Below are 20476 nucleotides of genomic sequence, written 5' to 3'. Positions count from 1 at the left end.
TCCTTCAGAGTCCAGCCTGAGACATACAGGGACTCCCTCAGTCCAATGGCCCTCAGGTCCCTGGCTGGCATCCCTACCCTCACTTAGAGGATCTGTGCTTAGGTACTTAGTGGAAAATCAGTGATAAGGTAAGAAAGAAAAACAAATTTTAAAGACAGGGTCTCTCTATGTAGGCCAGGCTGGCCCCAGACCCAGAGATCTGCCTGCTTCTGTCTCCTGAGTGCTAGGACTAAAGGTGTGTTCCACCTGACCTGCAAAGGAAGATGACAGCTAAGGAAAGGCCTCTGGCAGAGAAGGGAGGCTGACGTTTGCACTCATGCTGGCTTTTCTATGCCCTATAGGGCTGCTGGGGCCTGCCAGGAGTCCCTCTGGCCAGGGGCCATCCTGTTGTGTCATGATGTCAGTCACACCAAGCTGTCCTGTGTAAGCTTGGACCCGCTGTACTACAAGTGTGTGTCACATAAAACCCATGCCTGGATTTGCTGGTAGAGGGCTGCTGGGGTGTAAGCATGGGGCCAGGGGCTCTATGCTCCTCACCTATCCCTTACACAAAGATTCAAGTTCCAGAGCTGGTTATGAGGATGCTGTTGCCTGTCTTCTCCAGTGAGGAGCCCTCAGGAAACTGCAGCCCGCGGCCTTTCTCTTCAGTCTCTCCTCCGCAGCGCTGAGCTGTAGTTTCACTGCAGTTCGAGCCTGACTATATGCTCGTCATCTTTGGTGGGTTTTACCTTGGGCTTTTTTTTTTTTTTTTTTTATCTTGTTCTTTGAACTATGGTCACTGCATGCCAGCCACCTGAAGTCTCCTGTGTCGGTTTCCCAGGAGCTCAGATCATAGTTGCGGACCTCACGCCGCATGACTCACTGTCTTAGTTTAGTTTTACTTGGAAGTCCTGCTTCTAGAAGCAGCGAGTATAAAAATAAGGAGTGCACTGAGGTTTTTCTGTTTGTTTTTTGTGCTCTGAAACCCCCTGGGGAGAACCCTGGTTATTGTAAGGCATCCCCAAGAAAGGCAATGGATCCTGATCTCACAGGGCCCCTACCATGCAGAGGGCCCATGACTCCCCACGGCTGAGGGAGTGAGAAAAGCACACCTATCGGGAGGATGGCCCCAGTCTTTGGCGGTAGGTAGTGGTATTTTACATGTCGATTTTCCTCGCCCTGACAAGAAGAACATGAGGTTACGTGAAGTGATGGGGCTGTGAGTTCTAAGAATGTAAAGCTGATGGGGCTGTGAGCTAAGAGTGTAAAGTTATAGGAAGAGTGTAAAGTTATAGGAAGCTATAACTTCCTACAGTGGATGCAGTAACAGGCCAAGCTAGCCCAGCAAGGAGATCTCGGAGATGCAGAGTGATAGAGGCTTTACAGGAAGTGACCGGCACTCTTACAGGATACGGGAGCGTCATTCTTCCGGCGATACTATCAGCAGTAACTCAGACTCACCAGGGCTTGCAGCTTGGGACAGTGGATGGAGAGCTGGATGAGAGTGTTGTCGGTGATCTGGAGGAAAACACGCCAGTTTTCAGTGTGGCGTCTGCGCCAGGACTTAATGCCTAAATCCTGCTTCTCCTGATGTGGGGCTCGGAGGGAACAAAAAGGAAACTAAAGCCTCATCCCCACACACTTGGCTCTCACTGTCAGCTCCTAGGGAGGCTCACTGTTGTCTGGCTTCGCTTCTAGTGCCTGCGGGAGCCCGGGGACAGGATAGAAAGGCGGTGGACAAGGGGGTTCCCTGGGACCTCCTCTGTAGTCACCCTGTCACCCAGCATGCAGGTTCATTCTTCTCCCATGCTTTGTGTAAAATAAAAGGCAACCCATGCTTAGGAATGGATGCTTCCTGCACGCCTCTGCTGTAGACTGAGATCCTGGAACAGCAGGCACTTACAAAGCCCATTACAAGTAGCCTAATGGGGCCCCAGTCTGGGGTAGTGGTAGCCTGTGCTTACTACCATGCCAGGCCCCTAGCAGTGACAAGGAGTCCACTCACCAGGACACACTCTTCAAGATCCATCTTCTCTAGGTCATGGCAATTCTGGAAGAGGCCACAAGACACTGCTATGCAGGCCACACAAAGGGTGGCCTGCAGCCACCTCAAACCAGCAATTCGAAGCCAAGCTCACTTTGGACAATGAGTGTGGCTGCCGGGGCCCGAGCATCATCATCTCAGCCTAGAAAGTCGTCACACCTTCCTACACCCCAGGTCAGACTCAAGGACAGCCTGCAAATGGATGCTTGGTCCTATGTGGAAGGTGAGGACAGGAGGCCGCTGGCAGTGTGGAAGACAGGGTAGAGCATGGCTCCAGCAGGGGAAGCTGAGCAGGGGCCAGTCTGGTTTCATACAGAAAGAACGCCTGCCCCTGGAGACAGGCTTTGTTCAAGGTTGGTCTCGCTGTCAAGTGACAGTGAGGCTCGAACTCATCCCACAGTCCTATGAAGGCATGCAGCCTGTGGGTAACACTGCCCAAGGACAGGTATGGCTGCGGCCCAATGTTTTTTTTGGTAGCTCAATTGTACAGTTCTTAAGCATGAGCTTTATAGATGACGGTGTTATGTTGAAAAGTTGAACACATCTGCCAGGCTCTCCCTGGAGTCCTGGCCAGCTGACAAAGTGCCAAACCTACCTGCAGGGTTCTAGCCTCCCTCGTGTTCATCTCTTCTGAAGCTGGGTTTTGGTTTGTTTGTGTACTCTAAAACCACCCCGGGTCACTTTGAATTAGGGAGATGAATTACAGCACGGTTTTGTCTCAAACTCTATGCCTTACCCGAGCTAAGAGTGTAAAGCCTGCATCAGTCAGATGGGAGCATCGGGCAGCCTCCAAAATTCTGTGACAGGGGCATGAGGGGAGAAAAAAACCAGCGCGCCTGGTTAGCGACAGAATCACTGCGTGGTGCATATTCTTGAGCCTGCTCTGTGGCACAGGGAGATGACCAGATGCAGCTCTAGTCATCTCCTTCTGGGTTATGCAAACACTGCCTCTCGCGACAGACAGCACCAGGCTCAGAGGACTAGAGCACTAAGTGGACGGTGAGCCAGGAGCCTTCCCACCGCTGCTGCTTTAAAAACAATGAAAATGGACTTGAGCAGGGCTAGCGCTCCACCTTGGGAACTGGGCTTTCTTCCTGTATATTCAGGAAGATGATAAGCAAGCAGCCTCGGCTTTCCCTGAGTTTCCCCACCTACTGACAGGCTCATCAGAGGCCCACTCTTAGTCTGTGCACCACCAAGCCAGTCTGATGGCAAAAGCCAAAGCACAACAGCATGAGGCAGATTCTGGACAAACGCACGAAACAGACCAAGAAACAGCAAAAGAGTCAGCTGCCTGGCACACCCACACTAGGCCCTTGATGGGGTCAGGCGCTGTCTTACTGCCATCCACCAACAGCCCTGGCCCCAGCACCCCTCCCTGAGGGCTGGCAAACCTCCCCTCTGGCAGCCACAGCAAAAGGGGGTCATACTCACTGCAGTCTGGGGCAGTTGAGCCCCAGGGCTGTGAGAGACGCATCTGTGAGGGTGCTGCAACCTGAGAGGCACAGGGCCCGCAGCCGGTGGCAGCCCCTGCAGATCTGCACCACGCCATCGTCAGTGATTCGCTGCGGAGAGGAGCGTGGCAGTCAGGCGCCAGCACCGGCACGCACCGCCTGGCTTCCCTGACTGCCAGCCCTTCCCCCTCACACCAAAGGAAATGTAAGCAGGCTGGGCATGGCAGCACTCGCCTGTAGCCCTGGCACTTAGCAGGCTGAGGCTGGAGGAGTAGGGAGTCCGAGCCCATCCTGGGCCTCGTAAGTGAAACCCTACCTCGCCAAAACCAGCCAGGCATGCGACTTTGATGCCAGCACCCAGGAAGCAGAGACAGGTAGGTCTCTGCCAGTCTGGAGTCAGCCTGGTCTAGGTAGCAGGCTCCAGACCAACCAAGGCTGTGTTCCGAGAACTTGTCTGGGCTATCACTAAGCGGGTATGTGCCAGCACCACTAGACAGAGTGGAGGGAAGCTCCTGCCCGGCGGTAGAGTATTCTAGTACTAACAATGGACATTGAAAGTCAAGGGCCCACCCTAACAGTCATCAGAAGACTTCAGGAGAAAATTTATCAGCTCCCGAAATCCATGAATAAAGAGCTCAGGCCTCCCAGTTAAGGGACACACTGGTGTGTGGTGGTGCGGACGGTAGTGCTTCGTGTCCTTGTAGAAATCACGCTGTGTTTACGTGCATATTTATAGCATCACGCCAGACAGTTCGGAGAAAAGGGAAACCGGTTACTGCGAATTCCTTGGAGTTCTATCTAAAGTGGCTATGAAGATCCAGACCAATCTTTGCATTTAGAGACTGATTCGCGCAGGCATAAGCGTGTACCTGTTAGGCTCACCATCGGCCCTGCTATGCCGTGTAGCTCCAGGTCTGTCCTTTGGGCAGTCCAGGCAGGTCTGTGAAGCTAGCTATGACGATCATTGCTTTCCTCCCACCACCACACACTCGACACACTAAGATTCATTAGTCAAAAGCTGAATGCAACGTCTTTCTATTACGTTTCTCAAAAATCTAGGTTCCTCTTGGGCCATGCAGCTCACGGCTGTACGTCCACACAGCGGCAGTCAGGAAGGCTGGCAGTCCCTCCAGGCTACTGCCTAGAGAACATGCTGGCTTCCTCTTGCGCATGCCCCCTGTTTACAGCTCTGCTTTGCGCGTGCATGCGTGGACAGCCTCAGGTGCCGTTCTTCAGGCTGGCCACCTTATTTTTTGAGACACATTCTGTTACTGGCTCAGGACACAGTGGGTAGAGCTGTCTGCTGCCCCAGCGCTCAGCTTTTCTACATGGCTCTATGGGTAGGTCTCAGGTCCCATGCTTGCAAGGCCACATTTACGTGACTGAGCCATGTCCCCAGCCCGGTGCTGTGGCTCTCAGAGGGCGTGGGAGGCCGCCAGCTCTAACATGTTAAAAAGAAATTACGCTGAGATCTTACCAGGCTGTTGAGCTCTGACAGCTAGGGAGTGACTGGACACAGCATTCCTGATTTTTTTTAAGAGCCAGCCAAGCATACTAGCTCACACCTGTAATCCCAGCTTTCCGTATGCTGAGGCGCGAGAGTTTCAGGCTAGCCTGGGCTATGCACTGAGACCTTGTCCATTTGTTTCTCATATATATGCGTGCGTGTGATATATGCCATATATCATCATATACATGAAAAGCATAAATGTTTCTGCCTGAATGTGAATTCAGGTACAGAAATTAACAATCGAGGCTGATTTCCATGATTTGGGGAGGTGCCAGTGGCCTTGTGCGGCCTTCCATAGTCCCTCACTTTACAAAGACTCACGGCTCCAATGAGGATAGAGGGTGAGGAGTCGGGGCCAGGCGACCAGGGCCACAGGCCAGCCAGCCGCGCTGCACGTGCAGCCTGCCCGCGGGCTGCGCGCAGATGCTCGGGCCGTACTTACCGAGCAGGACTGCAGGTTGAGGCTCACGAGCTCGTGGCAGTGGTTCTGGATGTGCTTCAGAGCTTCGTCCTCTAACTGAGCGGGTGGAGGAAATGAAAGAGGGATGGGATCCCGGTGAGGGGCCGGGTCAGGCACCCCGGGGTCCGCCGCCGCAAGGAAGGCAGGCTGGGCAGGCGCGCCCTCTGTACCTGGGTGCAACCTCTCAGGAGCAGGGCTTTCAGGCCCCGGCAGCCCCGCACCAGCACCTCGATGCCTTCCTTTGTGATCTGGTCACACCAGGAGAGGTTCAGATACTCCAGGCTCCGGCAACCCTCGCTGAGAGAACAAAGAACAACGGCACCTGTGCAGCCTCCTGCAGACGGCGCCGGACTCAGTATGCCAGGGGCGACCGGGGAGGAGGGGGCCCGGGGCCTGACACCCCTTCCCCCCCCTCGCGAGCCGCCCGGAGTGCCTCAGACCGAGACACCCCCCCTAGTGTGGGGGGTTGGGCTTCCCTGTGGAAGTGTGTGTGCTCTGTGTGTGTGTGTGTGTGTGTGTGTGTGTGTGTGCGCGCGCGCGCGCGCGCGCGCGTTCTTTGTGGCCAGAGGTTGACTTCGGGTGTGTGCCTAAATTGCTTGCCACCTCTTGTTACTAAATTTTAAACCATCAGTTGATGGTTTGAAATGAGCTCACAAACAGACAGGATACAGCTAGATAACGCACAAATCAGACAGCACTAACCCAGCCTCAAACTGCATCTCAGTGAACGTCCGAGGTGTAGAAGGGCCATTCCAAGCCAGAGTTCTACCTCGGATTTCACACCTTCACTATCAACGACAATTTTATGTACTTATCCACCACGAAAAAAAAAAAGAATTAAAAATAGAAAACAGGAAGCTGGAGAGATGGCTCAGTGGTTAAAAGCACGGGGTTCAATTCTCAGCACCCACATGGCAGCTCACACCCGTCTGTAACTCCAGACGATCCGGATTCCTCACACAGACAGACACACAGGCAAAACATCAGCGCACATAAAAATACATCTTAAAAAAAAAAGAAAATAGAAAATAATTAGCTTTAAATTCTCTTTTTAACTTTAAAGTGTGTGTGTTGTGTGTGTGGTTGTGTCTCTGAATGCAGTTGCGCACAGTGGCCAGAAGAGGTCGCCATGCCGGCTCTGGAGTTACAGGCGACTGTTAGCTGCCCGCACGCGTGAGGGGGACTCGGTTACCCTGGAGTAGTGCGTACTCCTAACCCCTCTCCGCAGCCCCTAGCTCCATGCCCGCTTTCATGACTCATGTGTGCTTTGTCCTGCATTCTGCCCCTCCCTGTCGCACAGGGGCCCTGAGCCCGGCTGGAGCAAGGCTGGCTGGCCAGTGAGCCCCCAGCGCGGCGGCGGCAGGCAGGTGCCAGCACTCCTGGCTCTTTACGCGGACTCCGGGTACAGGCTGAGCCGCCTCCTCCGCCCGCACTGCTCTCTGTGGCCCCCAAGTGCCAAGTCCTCACCTGATGCCTTTCAAGGAGCTGTTGGTGATAGACACGCAGGACGTGAGATCCAGGTGTTTCAGCTTGGGGCAGAATCTGCTGAGGCTGTAACACGTGCTGCAAGAGAGCAGGCGCGCTGAAGACAGGTCCAGCCTGTTACACACACACACACACACACACACACACACACACACACACCGTTTCCCTGTGGTCACTCTGTCCCCAGACCCATCCTTAGTCCTACCTGTCAGTGATTTTTGTGCAGCCATTGAGGTTTAAATGTTCAATGTTTCGGCAGTTCTGTGCAAAGGTCCTAAAATAAGAAAGAAAGAAAAAAAAAAAAATAAGGTTTTCCCCCAAAGCAGCAGAAATGCTCTGAGAGCCCGGCGGCCCGCAGCGTGTTCTGGTGGCCGCGTGCTGCGGTGTGGCCACTAGAGGGCAGCACAGCCTCGCACTTCAAACAGCGCTTTCCAAACCCTCATCAGATCAGCGAAGGCCACACAGACTCCAGGGCAGAAGCTGGCTCGGCATCTGGGTGGCTCTAAGGGGTTACCACAGGTTGAGGAGCGGAGGCCCCAGGCTACGTCAGTTGAGCCTCCCGCCCACTGATCATCTGAGGTGAGAGGCCTGGCATTTCCCTACTGGAAAAGTCAGCGTGAAGCAAGCGGTAAACTCTTGCACTGCACCCTGCGGCACTCTGGCCACTGCAGCGTTAGTCACGACCCAGCACTCACTGGCAAGGACCCTGAGTCGTGGAGAACAGCTGCCTTGACCGTGGGTGATAGCAAGGCCAGAAAACTGCACCTCCTGCCTCTTTCTGCCAGGACACACACGCTCAGGCAACCTGAGCATCTTCCCGAGATTTGACTTCAGCGGGTCTCATGGCCGAGTACTGGCCGTTCCAGGAAGCACCCACCACTCTACAACCTGGCCACAGGGCGCCTGCCAGCAGCTCACTGTGTCCTGCCAACGTGTGGGGCCCTGAGGTGGGTCCCTGTGGGCTAGGCTGGGAAGATGGAGCCGAAACCCACGAAGTCCATGATGCTCAAAGGGTGCAAGAGGACTAGAATGCTGGCAGCTGCCATGTGTGACCCTGGCACGCCTGTGAGCAGCTGCCTATGGCTGGGAAGACAACCACCTAGGAGCATGACATCGGAAGGTCACCCCACCCCTCGGTGGGGTTCAGCGGCTGCTCCCCCCTGAAAAACCTCAAGGTAGGTCCTTGTTCCTGGGGTTGGGCGGTGAGGGGGCTCTCGCTGCAGGAGTGCAGAGGCCGCCTAAAGGAATGCCTCTCGTCCGACATAAAGATCTTTCATGCTCACTAATGGGGGCTGGAGAGATGACAGTGGTGAAGAGCTCTTGCAGAGGCCCTGAAGACGGGAGCCACAGGCTGCATACACAACCATCTCTAACGCCAGTTGTGGGGACTCCAGGGGCCTCTCACGGCCTCTGCGGGCACACACACGTATATGTGGACAAACGCTTACATACATAAATGATTAAGTCTTTAATTAATTAATGGTCCGAATGGCTGTTTTGTGGGCCTGAGGATCTTGTGCTTCTCATGTGCCACAGGAGCATTCGCTCTGTCACAGCTACGCCCCAGCCCCAAGCCTAGCAGAGGGTATGACCCTGGAAGACAGATGAAAGCAAACGCATTTAAAGACTTCCCCCGTGAGAGCCCGGCTCAGGGTGTCTGTGGCCCCAGGAATGCAGCACGTTCTGACGTTCCATAAGGAAGAAGTCAGTGGGATACTCTGCATTAAAAACTCTCGAAAATTCATAAAAACAACCTACAGGAAAAAAAGGGCCCGTGCAGTTCAGTGAGGCTGTGTATTAAATGCAATTGCAGGAGGTTACTTTTAGGTGTGTGTGTCTGGGTGTGTGTCATGAGTGCAGTGCCCCTGCAGGCCACAAGGGGGCCCTGGATCCCCTGGAGTTACATGGGTTCTGGGCGACCTGACACTGGCGCTGGGACTTCCGCAAGAGCAGCAGGTTCTCTCCACCCCAGCCATCTCCCCGCCTCCCAAGACAGGGTTAGAGGTCGGGAGCTCCGCATCTGCACAACATCTGCACGTCACAGGATGGAGTACTGCTCATGCGGAGAAAGGAACGAGCTGCCGCTGTCTACAGCAAGGTGAATGAGCCCCAGGACAGCTGCGCTGAGTGGCAGGAGCCACGCACAGAGGAGCACTCTCCCTCTGATGCACAGATGCATAAGTAATCAAGAGTTTCGGCCTCAAACTCACAACAAAACAGGTCACGTTCCCGGCCTCTCCACAGTGCTTTCTGCTAAATCGGGGTTTCGTTCCACAGTGAGAAGTATTGCATCTGGCAGCGACGGGGCACACCCTTAACCCCAGCACTCCGGACGCAGAGGCAAGCTCCAGGCCAGCCACAAGTATATCATGGGACCCCAAAACAAGCAAGCAAGCAAGCAAATAAACGGCTTTTGATAGTCCCCAGCAGAAAGGCACACTTGTACATCTATTTTGGCATCTTCAATGGGACAACTGTTAAATTTCTGTCTGGCGTTATAAGCTATATCAGGGCTGCTTTCCGACACACTAGACTCAGTCCGTTTCACTGACGTACAAAGCTTTTCGGCAGAAAATCTGGCCTGAACTAGCCTTTGGTGTATCAGTAGACCTACCAGTACCTGCGACAGTCTCATTACGGCCTTTCTGTTCTGGCAGGTCACGGGTGCTGACCATAGTCACGCTGCGTGACCTATATCTGCCCCCTTTTCCCCACCCAATAAAGCCGGCTCTACTCTCCGCTGTATGTTTGCTTTAAAAACCCTCACGGAGGCTTACTGTGGTGTGGATCTCTGTAAGTTCAAGGCCATTCTGGTCTACATAGTAGGTTCCAGGGCAGCCAGAGCTAAATAATAGAGAGACCCTGTTTAAATATATATATATATATATATATATATATATATATATATATATATCCTTTGTGGGCTGGAGGGATGGCTCGGCAGGTAACAAAGGCCTGAGGTCGCAGGTAGCATCTGTCAGCTGCAGATAAACCTAGAGTCACCAGGAGGAGGGGACCTCAGCTGGAGGATGGCTTCAATCACTTGTGGCCAGATCTGTGAGGCGTTCTCTTAACTGCCCAGCCCACCGTGGGCGACACAATCCCTGAGCTGGTGGCCTTGGCCATGTAAGAACAGAAGCTAGGCCAGCCAGTAAGCTTTAAGCTCTCACGCTGGCTTCCCTTGATGATGGACCGTGACCTGAAGCCAAAGAAACCCTTTCACCCTCCAACAAACCACGGCTCCCTGGCAGGGAGGGGTGTGCAGAGTTACACACTATCGATCGCTGTAATCAAAGTAATGCTTTAGTCCCGTCCCACCATGAGCAAGCAAAAGTCTACCTTACCATAAAGGCATTTCCGAAAGAATTGTTTTGTGTGTAAGTAGTCTTTTCTAAGGAGCTAGGAGGATGGGAGAGTGGAGAGCGGGGCAGAGGAGAGCGAGCAAACGCAAACACAATTCCCAGCGCTGATCTGATGCTCACCCCGACATTCCACGCATGCCCCTAACTGCCCCACTGACACCAGGAGAGAGTTCACGCTGGGCAGGTGAAGCCGCTTGTCCAGGCTGTCCCGCTCAGGACACTGGGGTGTTCCTCCAAAGGCGTGGCTCTCGTTAGGCGAAAAACCACAGCAAGGGCCAGAGCACAGCCTAGAATGAGCTTGCAGCCATCAGCTGCTGTGACCAAGCAGCCCCTGCGGCTGTCACTCACTTCAAGGAGGAGTCCCCGACACCGAGGCAGCCGCGCAAGCTGAGCTTTCTCAGGAAGCCGCCGCACCTCTTAGAGATGTTTTCCACGACCCGGCCCTGGAACGGAGAGTGGGAAACGGTCATGTTTTCATGTTGCCCAGGCAACAGCAGAAGCTGCGCTGTAGATGCAGTTTTCCGGATGCAGCAGAGGCATGCCCTCCTGCTCTCCAGAGGCCAGCCACAGGCTCTGAGGGCTGTCTTCTGCCTGTGCAGCGAAGAATCTCAGAGAGCCCTGCTGCCCTTGGAAGGACGCGGACACACCCTCCTCTCAGCTGTGGACGCCACTTGGGGAATGAAATAACGCTGCTGACAAAGGAACTCAATCTTCTTAAGGTGCGCATTTCATGTGTGCATGTGGCACGCAATTATGTTAGCCATAGAGACCCGTAAATGCTGAATTTGCTGGGACACAAGCCAGCAGACACGGCTGCCCGGCTTGCAGTCAGCTGGACTGCAGGTCTGAACTTTGACACTGATAATATGCATTACGCTTTCTTGAGGATTACCTGAGCTAATTAATACACACACACACACACAATTTTAATTTATGTGTATGTGTGTGGGTACCCCAAAGGCCGGAAGAGAGCGCTGGCTCCCCTGGACACCGAGCTTGCAGGGCGTGTAAGCCTCCAGCATGTGTGCTAGGAACTGAACTCGGGCCCCTAGAAAAGCAGCCAGCGCCTCTAACCCTGAGCCACCTCTCTAACTCAACTTCATCTAAACAAAACCCGAGACAACTGCAAGAACTCTTTGCTGCTAAGGGGGAAGATTGGGAGTTGGACATCTCAGCGTGTAAGCTCCTAACCACCGAAGCCCGCTGCACCGTTGCCGGCTCTCTCCGATGTGAGGATTTCTTTCTTCACTGGAACAACAGTTCTTACGCCGGAATTAAAAATAAAAGTCACATCCGCGGCAATAATCGTAGGCCACTGTTTCTAAGAGGGGGAAAAACAACAACAACAAAACAGCAAGACCTTTGCCAAGTCAATATTTATTCCATAACCCCTGGTACCTGCCAACATAGCACAGCAGAGGCCTGGGCATTAGAACGAGCGGCTCCGGGGAGGAGAGCGCCTCAGTGGGCATCGAACCCAAGTTAGAACCTTCACTTGGGACACTCCTCGTCCTTGCTCCCCTGGCACTTTGTACTCAGATCTTTGAGACTCTGTATCACCTGTTTTCATCATACTCCTCCCTCCCCCGCTCCTCCCAGATCCAGCTCTGCCTTACCCTCCCGGCTTTGCGGGTTGATTTGTCTTTCACCCATTGGGTCCAGCTTGTGCTGCCCATGGGTGTGCTCTCGAACGTGTGCCATTCCACTGGACCACAACCGGTTTACCAGGGGAAATATTCTTGTTTTCTTTTTGTTTTTTGTTTGTTTGTTTGTTTGTTTGAGACAGTGTTTTTTTCTCTGTGTAGCCCTGGCTGTCCTGGACTCACTTTGTAGACCAGGCTGGCCTGGAACTCACAGAGCTCTGCCTGCCTCTGCCTCCCTGAGTGCTGGGACTCTAGGTGTGCGCTACCACCTCGCCTGGCCCATGGACAATATTCTTAAAGAAAACTGACTCCTCACTCTCCCAACAACCATCAACTGTCAATAGCTCCTGGGTAGCATTTTAACTGGGAAGATTGATGAGGAACGTCCGATTTATTTTAATTTGTGATTTATTTATATGTGTATACTTATAAAAATGCCACATCAGGTGTGTGGGGGTCAGGGGCTGATTTGCAGGAGTCTGTTCTCTTCTTCCACCACACGGGGCCCCAGGACTGAACTCACACAGTCGGGCTTGGTGGCAAGTCCTTTGCCCAGCGAGCCCTCTCCTGGTCTCACATGTCCAGTCTGAAGGCTTCACCTCAGGGAAGCACGTACACTCAGAAAGTGACGGCGGCCCTAAACTCCCATCGCTTGGACACGTTGTTCTGGCGTTTGGATGAAGCCACAGGTGTGCAATCCACTTCCCTAATAGGAAGTACACACACCGGCCTATCTGTTCCTCGGTTTCTTTGGTCTGCTTTTTAAAACTAGTTTATTTACCTCATTGCATGTACTGCGAGTTTATGTGCACAGCGTGAGTGTAGGAGCCTTGAAAGGTCAGAGAGGGCATCAGGTCGCCTGGAACCCGGGTTACAGGTGGTGGTGAGCCACCATGGGGTATTGGGAACCAAAGCTGGGTGCTCGGCAGGAGCAGCCAGCACGCTTGTCCGCTGAGGGTCTCTGCAGCCTGGTGTTGAGAGAACCATGCACGCATGCCACTCATGCCTGGGCATGCTCAGAGCACGTGGGCAGTCACTGCACTCATGATTGTCGCATGCCCTGAAGGGCGGTCAGGACTAACTGCTGTGTGTCATCTCCAGGGACTAGACAGAGGGACCCATGGGCCCCTCCTCTATCCTCCAGAGCCTGAGGAGGGACGGAGAGGCGCTCTGCACGCCTGCTTCGGCGGCAGTACGGAGAGACCCTGCCTCAGAGACACGACCACCGACACAGCCGTCCCGGTGGGAGAACGTGCCTGTGCCCGAGCCTGCAGGCCTGAACCGGTCCTCGGCACCTGCTGGGTGGAGGGAGGGAGCAGCTCCTGCAAGCTGCAAGTTGTCCTCTGACCTCCACTTACACCCCTTGGCAAGTGTGCGCACACACATATACACACATACACACACACACGCACACACACACGCACCAGATAAACATGATTTAACTGAGTGAACTCACCTCCACATCTGTTTGAAAGTTAAAAAGATCTATTCTTTGCCAGTTGCTTCCATCCAGGGCTAAGACGTTCCAGGCCTGGGAGATGGAGGAAAAAGAGGGGGCGGTGAGAGGGGCACGCTGAGAACTGATATGTCATGTCTCTTCTTTCCAAACTTTTATTCTTGGGACACATCAAGTTAAAATAAAATGCAGGATTATCAGGCTTATTTGAATAAGACACATCTAAGTGTAACAGCTTGTTTGAACCAAGCCCGCCTGTGTCTAGTTGACACCGAGTAACAATCAGGCAAAACTCTACCTTGGAGATCTGTGCGCATCGGCATAGAGTTACGATATCCAGAAAGGAGAATATTCTAGAGAGAAAGAGAAAAGGCAAGAGGATGAGACCGTGTCCACATCTTAGGACAGTTAGTACTCGGAAGACAAAATCTAGGGCCTCAGCTGGACACACAGAACGCTCGGGAGCCCGCAGCCGGCAGCCGGCACGCACCGCCTCCCCAAGGCCGCCTAAACTCGAGTGTCTGTGCGCACCATTCTGCTCTAGTCACGCCACGAATTCTCTCAGAACGGAAGTCACTGGGCTTGTGCTCGGAGAACCCGGTGTGGGAAAGTGGACCCTGTTCGTTCCCCTTGGAGACCGGCACTCCAGCTTCCCAGGTGCGGAGGCTGGGCAGCCCACTCCCTGCCGCGTAACCTGTCTAACGCGCGGTGCCAGCTCCTGCTGTGGCCTCCCCAGGGGGACACGTGGTTCAAAAGGTGCGACAGGTGTGACGGCCCATTCGGGTAGGTGTCTGTTCACTCGGCAAAGGGCTCCCCCTCCTTCAGGGGGTTCTTCCGGGGGAAAGAAGCTGCGGGAGATGAGGAATGCTGGAGTGGAGCCGAGGAACTGACAGCGGCCTGCTGACAGCGCAGTGGTTTTAGAGGGAGGCGGCCACGGGCCTGGCAGGGCCTCCAGGGTCCCTCTGACGCGGGGTGTCAGAGCAGGTTCGCTGTGTGAGCACCGCGGTGCAGGAGGGTGGGAGTGCTGAGGGCAGGCCCAACGCTGTGTGGGTGAAAAGGAGGAGGGCGGCAGGGGGAGGTGCCAGACGCACACCAAGAGGCTCCCAGCAGCCTTCAGAGGAACAGCTGGTGTGGAGCCAGGATTCCCTGGGCTCGGACGGACACCACCTGCTGCACTACCATGGTGGACCCACAACATACCGGGGGACTACAGGTGACAGATGCCCTCGGAGAACACAAGGGACGGAGCCTGTGGCTGTCCTGGCCTTAACACATCATCTAAGATACCCATTTCTCCTCCTTTTGTATTGATTAGTTGGGAATTTCACATAATGCACTCTGATCACACTCACTTCCCGGTCCTCCCGGGTCCACCCCTGACCCTTGTGACCTCCTCCCAGAAGAAAGAAGAAAAAGAAAAAAAAAAACAAATCCATTTTGTGTGTCATATTCTCACTGGTGCGGGGTCAAACTCCCCGGGTCCGGCCCGTGAAGAGAAGAAACGCTCCAGCGCCCTCCTCACAGTTTTTAAGAATTCTCAAGCTGGGCGGTGGTGGCGCACACCTTCGAGCCCGGCACTTGGGAGGCAGAGGCGGGCGGATCTCCGTGAGTCCAAGGCCAGCCTGGTCTTCAAAGGCTTCTTGTCTCGACTGTTTCTTTTTCTTGGGGTGGGGGTGGGGGTGTCACGGAAGCGGTCTATGTCTTTCTTTTTCGGCTGGGAGGCTGCAGTCATCCGCAGCGCTGCAGGAGGGCCAAACCTCCGCCTCCGCGTCAGGGCGGCTGCACAGCTAGGCGCCCTCTATCGGAGTTTATCCTGCTCGCCCCGCAGGCCCCTGCCTCAAAAGCCATGCGCTAGCCCACAGGCGGCCCCGCAAACTACCCCTGGACACATTTCGTGCTGGCAATGCAAAAGCGTGTGATACAGAAAAACAGGGGTTGGCTGGGGTCCGCTTGAGCACCCTGGGGGACCCACCCCGGGGAGAGTCAAAGTCCCTGTCTGCCGGCGACACAGCACCCCTGACAAGGACAGCCAGCCTCTCACGGCGCACGGTGCCACCACAGGCTGCGCGTTAGTCACTTGTCACGGCCACACCGGGAGAGGACTACCGTGAGGTTTCAGAGCCAGGTTGGGTGACCAGGCGCAGGGGTGAGGAGGACGGAGCTGCAATCTGAGCCCACCAGCCCGAGAGCCCACGACCGCACACGCACATTCCCCGGGAAAGGCTGACGCCTGCTGGCTTCCTTGAGGCTCAGCTACCCACAGGGTGGAGTTCTCCTTCGGTGAGCGTGCTGTTTGGAAAAATCTAGACCCGCACGCAGTGAAACAAGAGCTCTGTAGACTGAAGGGGGGGGGAACCAACTGGGCCAGAATGCTGACCGCCCAGGTTTACGGTCACTGGGCGGGAAAGTGCATCGCGGGGGTGGGGGCCACATCATTTTCCCATGCACATCTTTACCCTGACTGCAACTTTGAGTCCACGAACAGGCATGGTGATAGTTCCAACTGCCAACCTACAGCTTACACCAGCTCCTGACTCGTGATTTGATGAACAAAACTGATGCTGAAAGACAGACCCGGGGCACACGTCAGGGAAAGTGCCAGGCAGGCCAGGGAAAGTGCGAGGCAGGTAAGGGGGCCTGCCGCCAGGCCTGGTGACCCACCCCCCAGGTTATCCGTCCGTCCGTCTGTCTGTCCGTCTGTCTCTCTCTCTCTCACACACACACACACGAGAGAGAGAGAGAGAGAGAGAGAGAGAGAAAGTAAAGTAAAAGCAAAAAGAAGCAGAGCTGGCTGAGGCAAAGAGTAGTTATGGCCCCTCAAGGGCATTGCTTCTGAAGAGGCTCCCAGCTTCCCCTGTGATGGCACCCGAGAGAGCAGGGTGACACACGGGCAGAAGGGGGTAGTGAAGATGGCAGCCGTGCTGTCAACGTGGCAGACTCCAGGATCACGGGGGAGACGGCCTCTAGGCACGCCTGACAGGGTCCCCTCACTGCTCACCTGAGCCAGGGGCCCACTGTGTGGCTCTGGGGGCTGAGCGCTGGGCAGAGTGGACCGGAGCGAGAGCTGAGCGCCACCATTCTCAGCTCTCTGCTTGCCAGTGGCTGTACCAGCCCAGTGCCTCAAGCCAAGCTTGTGCCTTCCCCCCGAGGTTGCACTCACTCTGTGGACCGAAAGACACCCTTTCAGCCCAAGTTGCCTTAGCTGGAGTTTTTGTTCGCAGCAACAGGGAATGACACAAATCTACTTGTAGGTAGATAGCTGCTCCATTGGTCCTGTCCTGCACCCTTAGAGCCCAAATTCACTATGGAGCTCTGTCCTATGTTCTGAAGTCCACCGTGCAAATTCTTTATCCTTGTTCTTCAGTGGGTCCATCCTCATTATTCTTGACCCTCTGAATTTCCATTTCCACTCTAGAATCATGTCAATTTGCATAAGAACAATTTCTGAAACTTGTACTGGCATTACACAGAATTTGCAGGAAACTTGGACAGAATCAAATGTTTTAGAGTATTGGGGGAGAAAAAAATCTACACACAAAAAACTACACACACTACCTCAGAAGGCATCCACTAAGGTAAAGCATACTTTCTATTTTCTGGCACTCATCTTACTCTGCCGTTCGCTCCCAGAGACTTAACTAATGTTTCTGGGCAAGAAATCCCGTTAGCACTGTGTCTGTGGTGAATCTTCCTCAGCCTGAAGTTACTTGAAAAGGGTTATTTTAAAATAAAATATATTATTTGTGCCTGTACGTGCATGTGCATGTGCGCGTGCGTGTGCGTGTGCGTGTGTGTGTGTGTGTGTGTGTGCGCGAGTGTGCGTGTGTGTGTGAGAAAACCACAGAATACACATGGAGGTGAGAGGACAAGTTTGGAAAACCGGTTCTCCCCTTCCATGAAGGATCCTGGCATTGAATTCAGTCACCAGGCTTACACAAGTGTTTTCCTGCTGTGCCACCTCAGCAGCATTGGGTTAATTTTAAAAATTATTACTGTGGTACATAGGGTGTCCAGGAATACAGGTGTGGACGAGCCACAGAATACACGCAGAGGTCGGAGAGTAACTTTATGGAGTTGGGTCTCTCCTTCCTTAAATGGGTCCCAGAAATACTGGGCCTGTCTGGCAGGCACCTTTCATCTGCTGAGCCATCTTACCAGCCCAGGCTTTGTGTTTTGTCTTTGTTGGGGCTTTTTTTTTTCTTTGAGACAGGTTCTCTTGACATAGCCCCAACAGTCCTAGGATTCACTATGGAGGCTGAACTCAAAGCGCTCCACCTGCCTCTCTGCCTCCTGAGCGCTCAAATTGAAGGTGTGCACCACCATGCCTGGCTCCAGGCTTTTTGTTGTTTGTTTGTTTTTTGATACAGGGTTTCTCTGTATAGCCCTGGCTGTCCTGGACTCAACTTGTAGACCAGGCTGGCCTCTGTCACACAGAGATCCATCTGCCTCTGCCTGCTGAGGGCTGGAATTTAAAGGTGTGTGTCACCACACCGGGCCAACCTTTTCTTTTTTAAAATGAACACACGCGCTGTATAGTTTTAGGACAGGAGAACTTTCTTTCAGGACTTTAAAACTTCTTTCCTTTTGAGCCACTGAAGACGAGACCCCTGGGCGTGCTCTTAACCCTGCTCTCCCACAGCACAGCCCCAGGTTTTTAGCCTCCAGGGCTATGCTACCTCGCATTACTCTCCCTGCAGTCAAAAAATTCACTAGCAGTTCCAGGCTGTCCCCGTCATTGCTGCCCTGGTCACCCTCTCCCCACGCCCCTGCTCTCTAATTCCTCCACATGCAGTAATTGGCCACATTTTCTTTCTCCTAAGATCAATACTTGGCCAGGTGTGGTGGCACACACCTTTGATACCAGAACTTGGGAGGCAAAGGCAGGAGGATCCCTGTGAGTCTGAGTTCAGCCTGGTCTGCAGAGCAAGTTCCAGGGCAGCCAGGGCTACATAGGAAGAGCCTGCCTCAAAACAAAACAAAACATGCTGCAACTAGACAATGCTCACTGAAGACTCGCCCTCTGTTTCTTACTTCCTGGTCAGCACTCTGAGGTCAAAGGTGTTAAAGTCCATCTTTGACAGTTTTCAGAAACGTCAGCCCTGACACTGGCAAGAGATGCTTTAAGAGGATGAGGTGAAATCGTGTGACATAAAATCAAACACTTAAATCACACAGCGCAGCAACTACTGGTGTTGCACCGTCAGCTCTGAGGTCGAGTTTGAAAACAGTCCCATCGCCCAAGTGGAACGCCACATTCTGTAGCCAGCCACGTCCCTGAGCCCCTGGCGAACACTGTGTGCTTCCGGCTGCAAGGTGCCTCTCTGATCCTTCAGGGAAATGGACTTAGCAGACCTCCAGGTCATGGCTTCCTTCCCTAGAGTGTCTTCACACTCATCCACACTGGCACACACCGGTACTTCTCCTCTTTGTATGTTTATGTCTCGCTTTGTTTGGTCAGTCATCTGGTGACGGACATCTGTGGCTCCTCATTTTGGCTCTTGTGAGCAATTCTGCTACAAATATTTGTGTTCGTGTATTTGTTGGCACTTTCAATTGTTTTGATCACATACTTTGACTCTCCTGCAGCTTCAGTTTTTAGGTGGCCAACTATGGTCTGAAAATATTAAATGCAAAAATTCCAGAAGTAAGCTATTTTTAAATTTGGGGGGGGTTGTTGTTTTGTTTTGTTTTTTGAGAGAAGGCCTCACCATGTAGACCAAGCAGGCCTTAAAGCTCACAGAGATCTGCCTCTGCCTTGCCAGCGCTGGGTGAATTCATGTGCCACCATACCCGGCTCCAGTTCCCGTAGTCTTCCTGCTGTGTACTGTTAGGTTTCACCACTGGCTATTGTGATTTGCTGGGCTCCTTTGGAGCTTCAGCTTTAGCTGCGCAGGAGAGAGCACAGCGCAGGGAGAAATGGAGCGCGCCCTGCCGGGTCCCTAGGCTGCTGGGATGCCCAGGGCTGTGGTGTCCGAGAGAGGAATGACCACCCTGTGATTACTTTGTTTCTCTTTGAAGAGTTGCCAGTTGGCTACACCATTACGAAAAGGACTTCGTTATCACTGTTGTGTCTTCATCCTAGAATAAGGAGCTCAGGGAAACAGCTGGAGGCTTCTCCTCCTGTGGGCGCGGGGAGTAGACCTCACGACCTTCCTATTGTCACTGCTGCGGCGGCCCTGCAGCTGGCTACCGATGACTGTTTCCTGGGGTGGGGATCACTCTACAGGTTTGTTTAGGACTTTTGAGATGGCTCAGCTGCCACACCCACAGGCCTGAGGTCCAACCCCAGAGCCTACAGGATGGATGGAATCAACTTCACCAGTTGTCCTCTGCGCTGGACAGTTTTATGTCAATTTGACACCAAATGGAGTCATCGAAGGGGAGAGAGCTTTAACTAAGAAAATGCCTCCAGACGCCCGGACTGTATGCAAGCCTGTGGGCCATTTTCCTAATTAGTGGTTCATGGGGGAGGGCCCAGCCCATTGTGGGTGATGTCACAGCTGGGCTGGTGGGCCTGAGGTCTATAGGAAAAGCAGGCTGAGGGGCTGGAGAGATGGCTCAGCAGTTAAGAGCACTGACTGCTCGTTTGGAGGACCTGGGTTCAACTCCCAGCACGTACACGGCTACATACAACCGTCTGTAACACCTGTTCGCTCACCCTCTGACACCCTCATCCAGACATACATGCAGGCAAAACATCAACGTATATAAAATACCAATAAATACAATTTTTTAAATGGGCTTTAAAAAAGTACCTATGGAGCAGGCCAGTAAGCAGCACCCTCCATGGCCTGTGCATCAGCTCCTGCCTCCAGGTCCCTGAGTTTGTGCACTCACTGTCTTCAGTGATGGACCGTGAGTGAAATAAGCCCTTTCCTCCCCAACTTGCTTTGGTCATGGTGTCTCCTCACAGAAACAGTGACTCTAACTAACTAAGATGTCCTCTGGCTCCAACATGCACAGCCCAACCAACACACATACACACAAAAGAAACAAGGGCCGGAGAGCCGGCTCAGCTGTTAAAAGCACCGGCTGCTCTTCCAGAGGATCGAGGCTAAGTTCCCAGGACTCGGATCAGGCAGC

General features: G+C 53.6%; 1 protein-coding gene across 2 annotated transcripts in view; it reads right to left on the bottom strand.

Annotated features, from left to right (window-relative positions):
• Positions 1-20476, bottom strand: part of Fbxl2 (F-box and leucine rich repeat protein 2) — a 38260-nt gene that overhangs the window by 3780 nt on the left and 14004 nt on the right. For both annotated transcript variants that reach the window (XM_060385118.1, XM_021635772.2), the window contains exons 3-13: positions 13692-13746; positions 13394-13468; positions 10643-10737; positions 7138-7206; positions 6915-7010; positions 5618-5744; positions 5430-5504; positions 3458-3588; positions 2760-2820; positions 1985-2029; positions 1441-1497 (exon numbers count right to left, since the gene is read on the bottom strand). In XM_060385118.1, coding sequence (XP_060241101.1) covers positions 1441-1497; positions 1985-2029; positions 2760-2820; positions 3458-3588; positions 5430-5504; positions 5618-5744; positions 6915-7010; positions 7138-7206; positions 10643-10737; positions 13394-13468; positions 13692-13746 — 886 coding nt within the window. The remainder of the gene's footprint in view (positions 1-1440; positions 1498-1984; positions 2030-2759; positions 2821-3457; positions 3589-5429; positions 5505-5617; positions 5745-6914; positions 7011-7137; positions 7207-10642; positions 10738-13393; positions 13469-13691; positions 13747-20476) is intronic.

The sequence above is a fragment of the Meriones unguiculatus genome, chromosome 6 (assembly GCF_030254825.1).
Source record: "Meriones unguiculatus strain TT.TT164.6M chromosome 6, Bangor_MerUng_6.1, whole genome shotgun sequence".
Lineage (NCBI taxonomy): Eukaryota > Metazoa > Chordata > Mammalia > Rodentia > Muridae > Meriones > Meriones unguiculatus.
The sequence above is the reverse complement of the archived record's forward strand: the minus strand, read 5'-3'. Positions and strand labels throughout refer to the sequence as shown.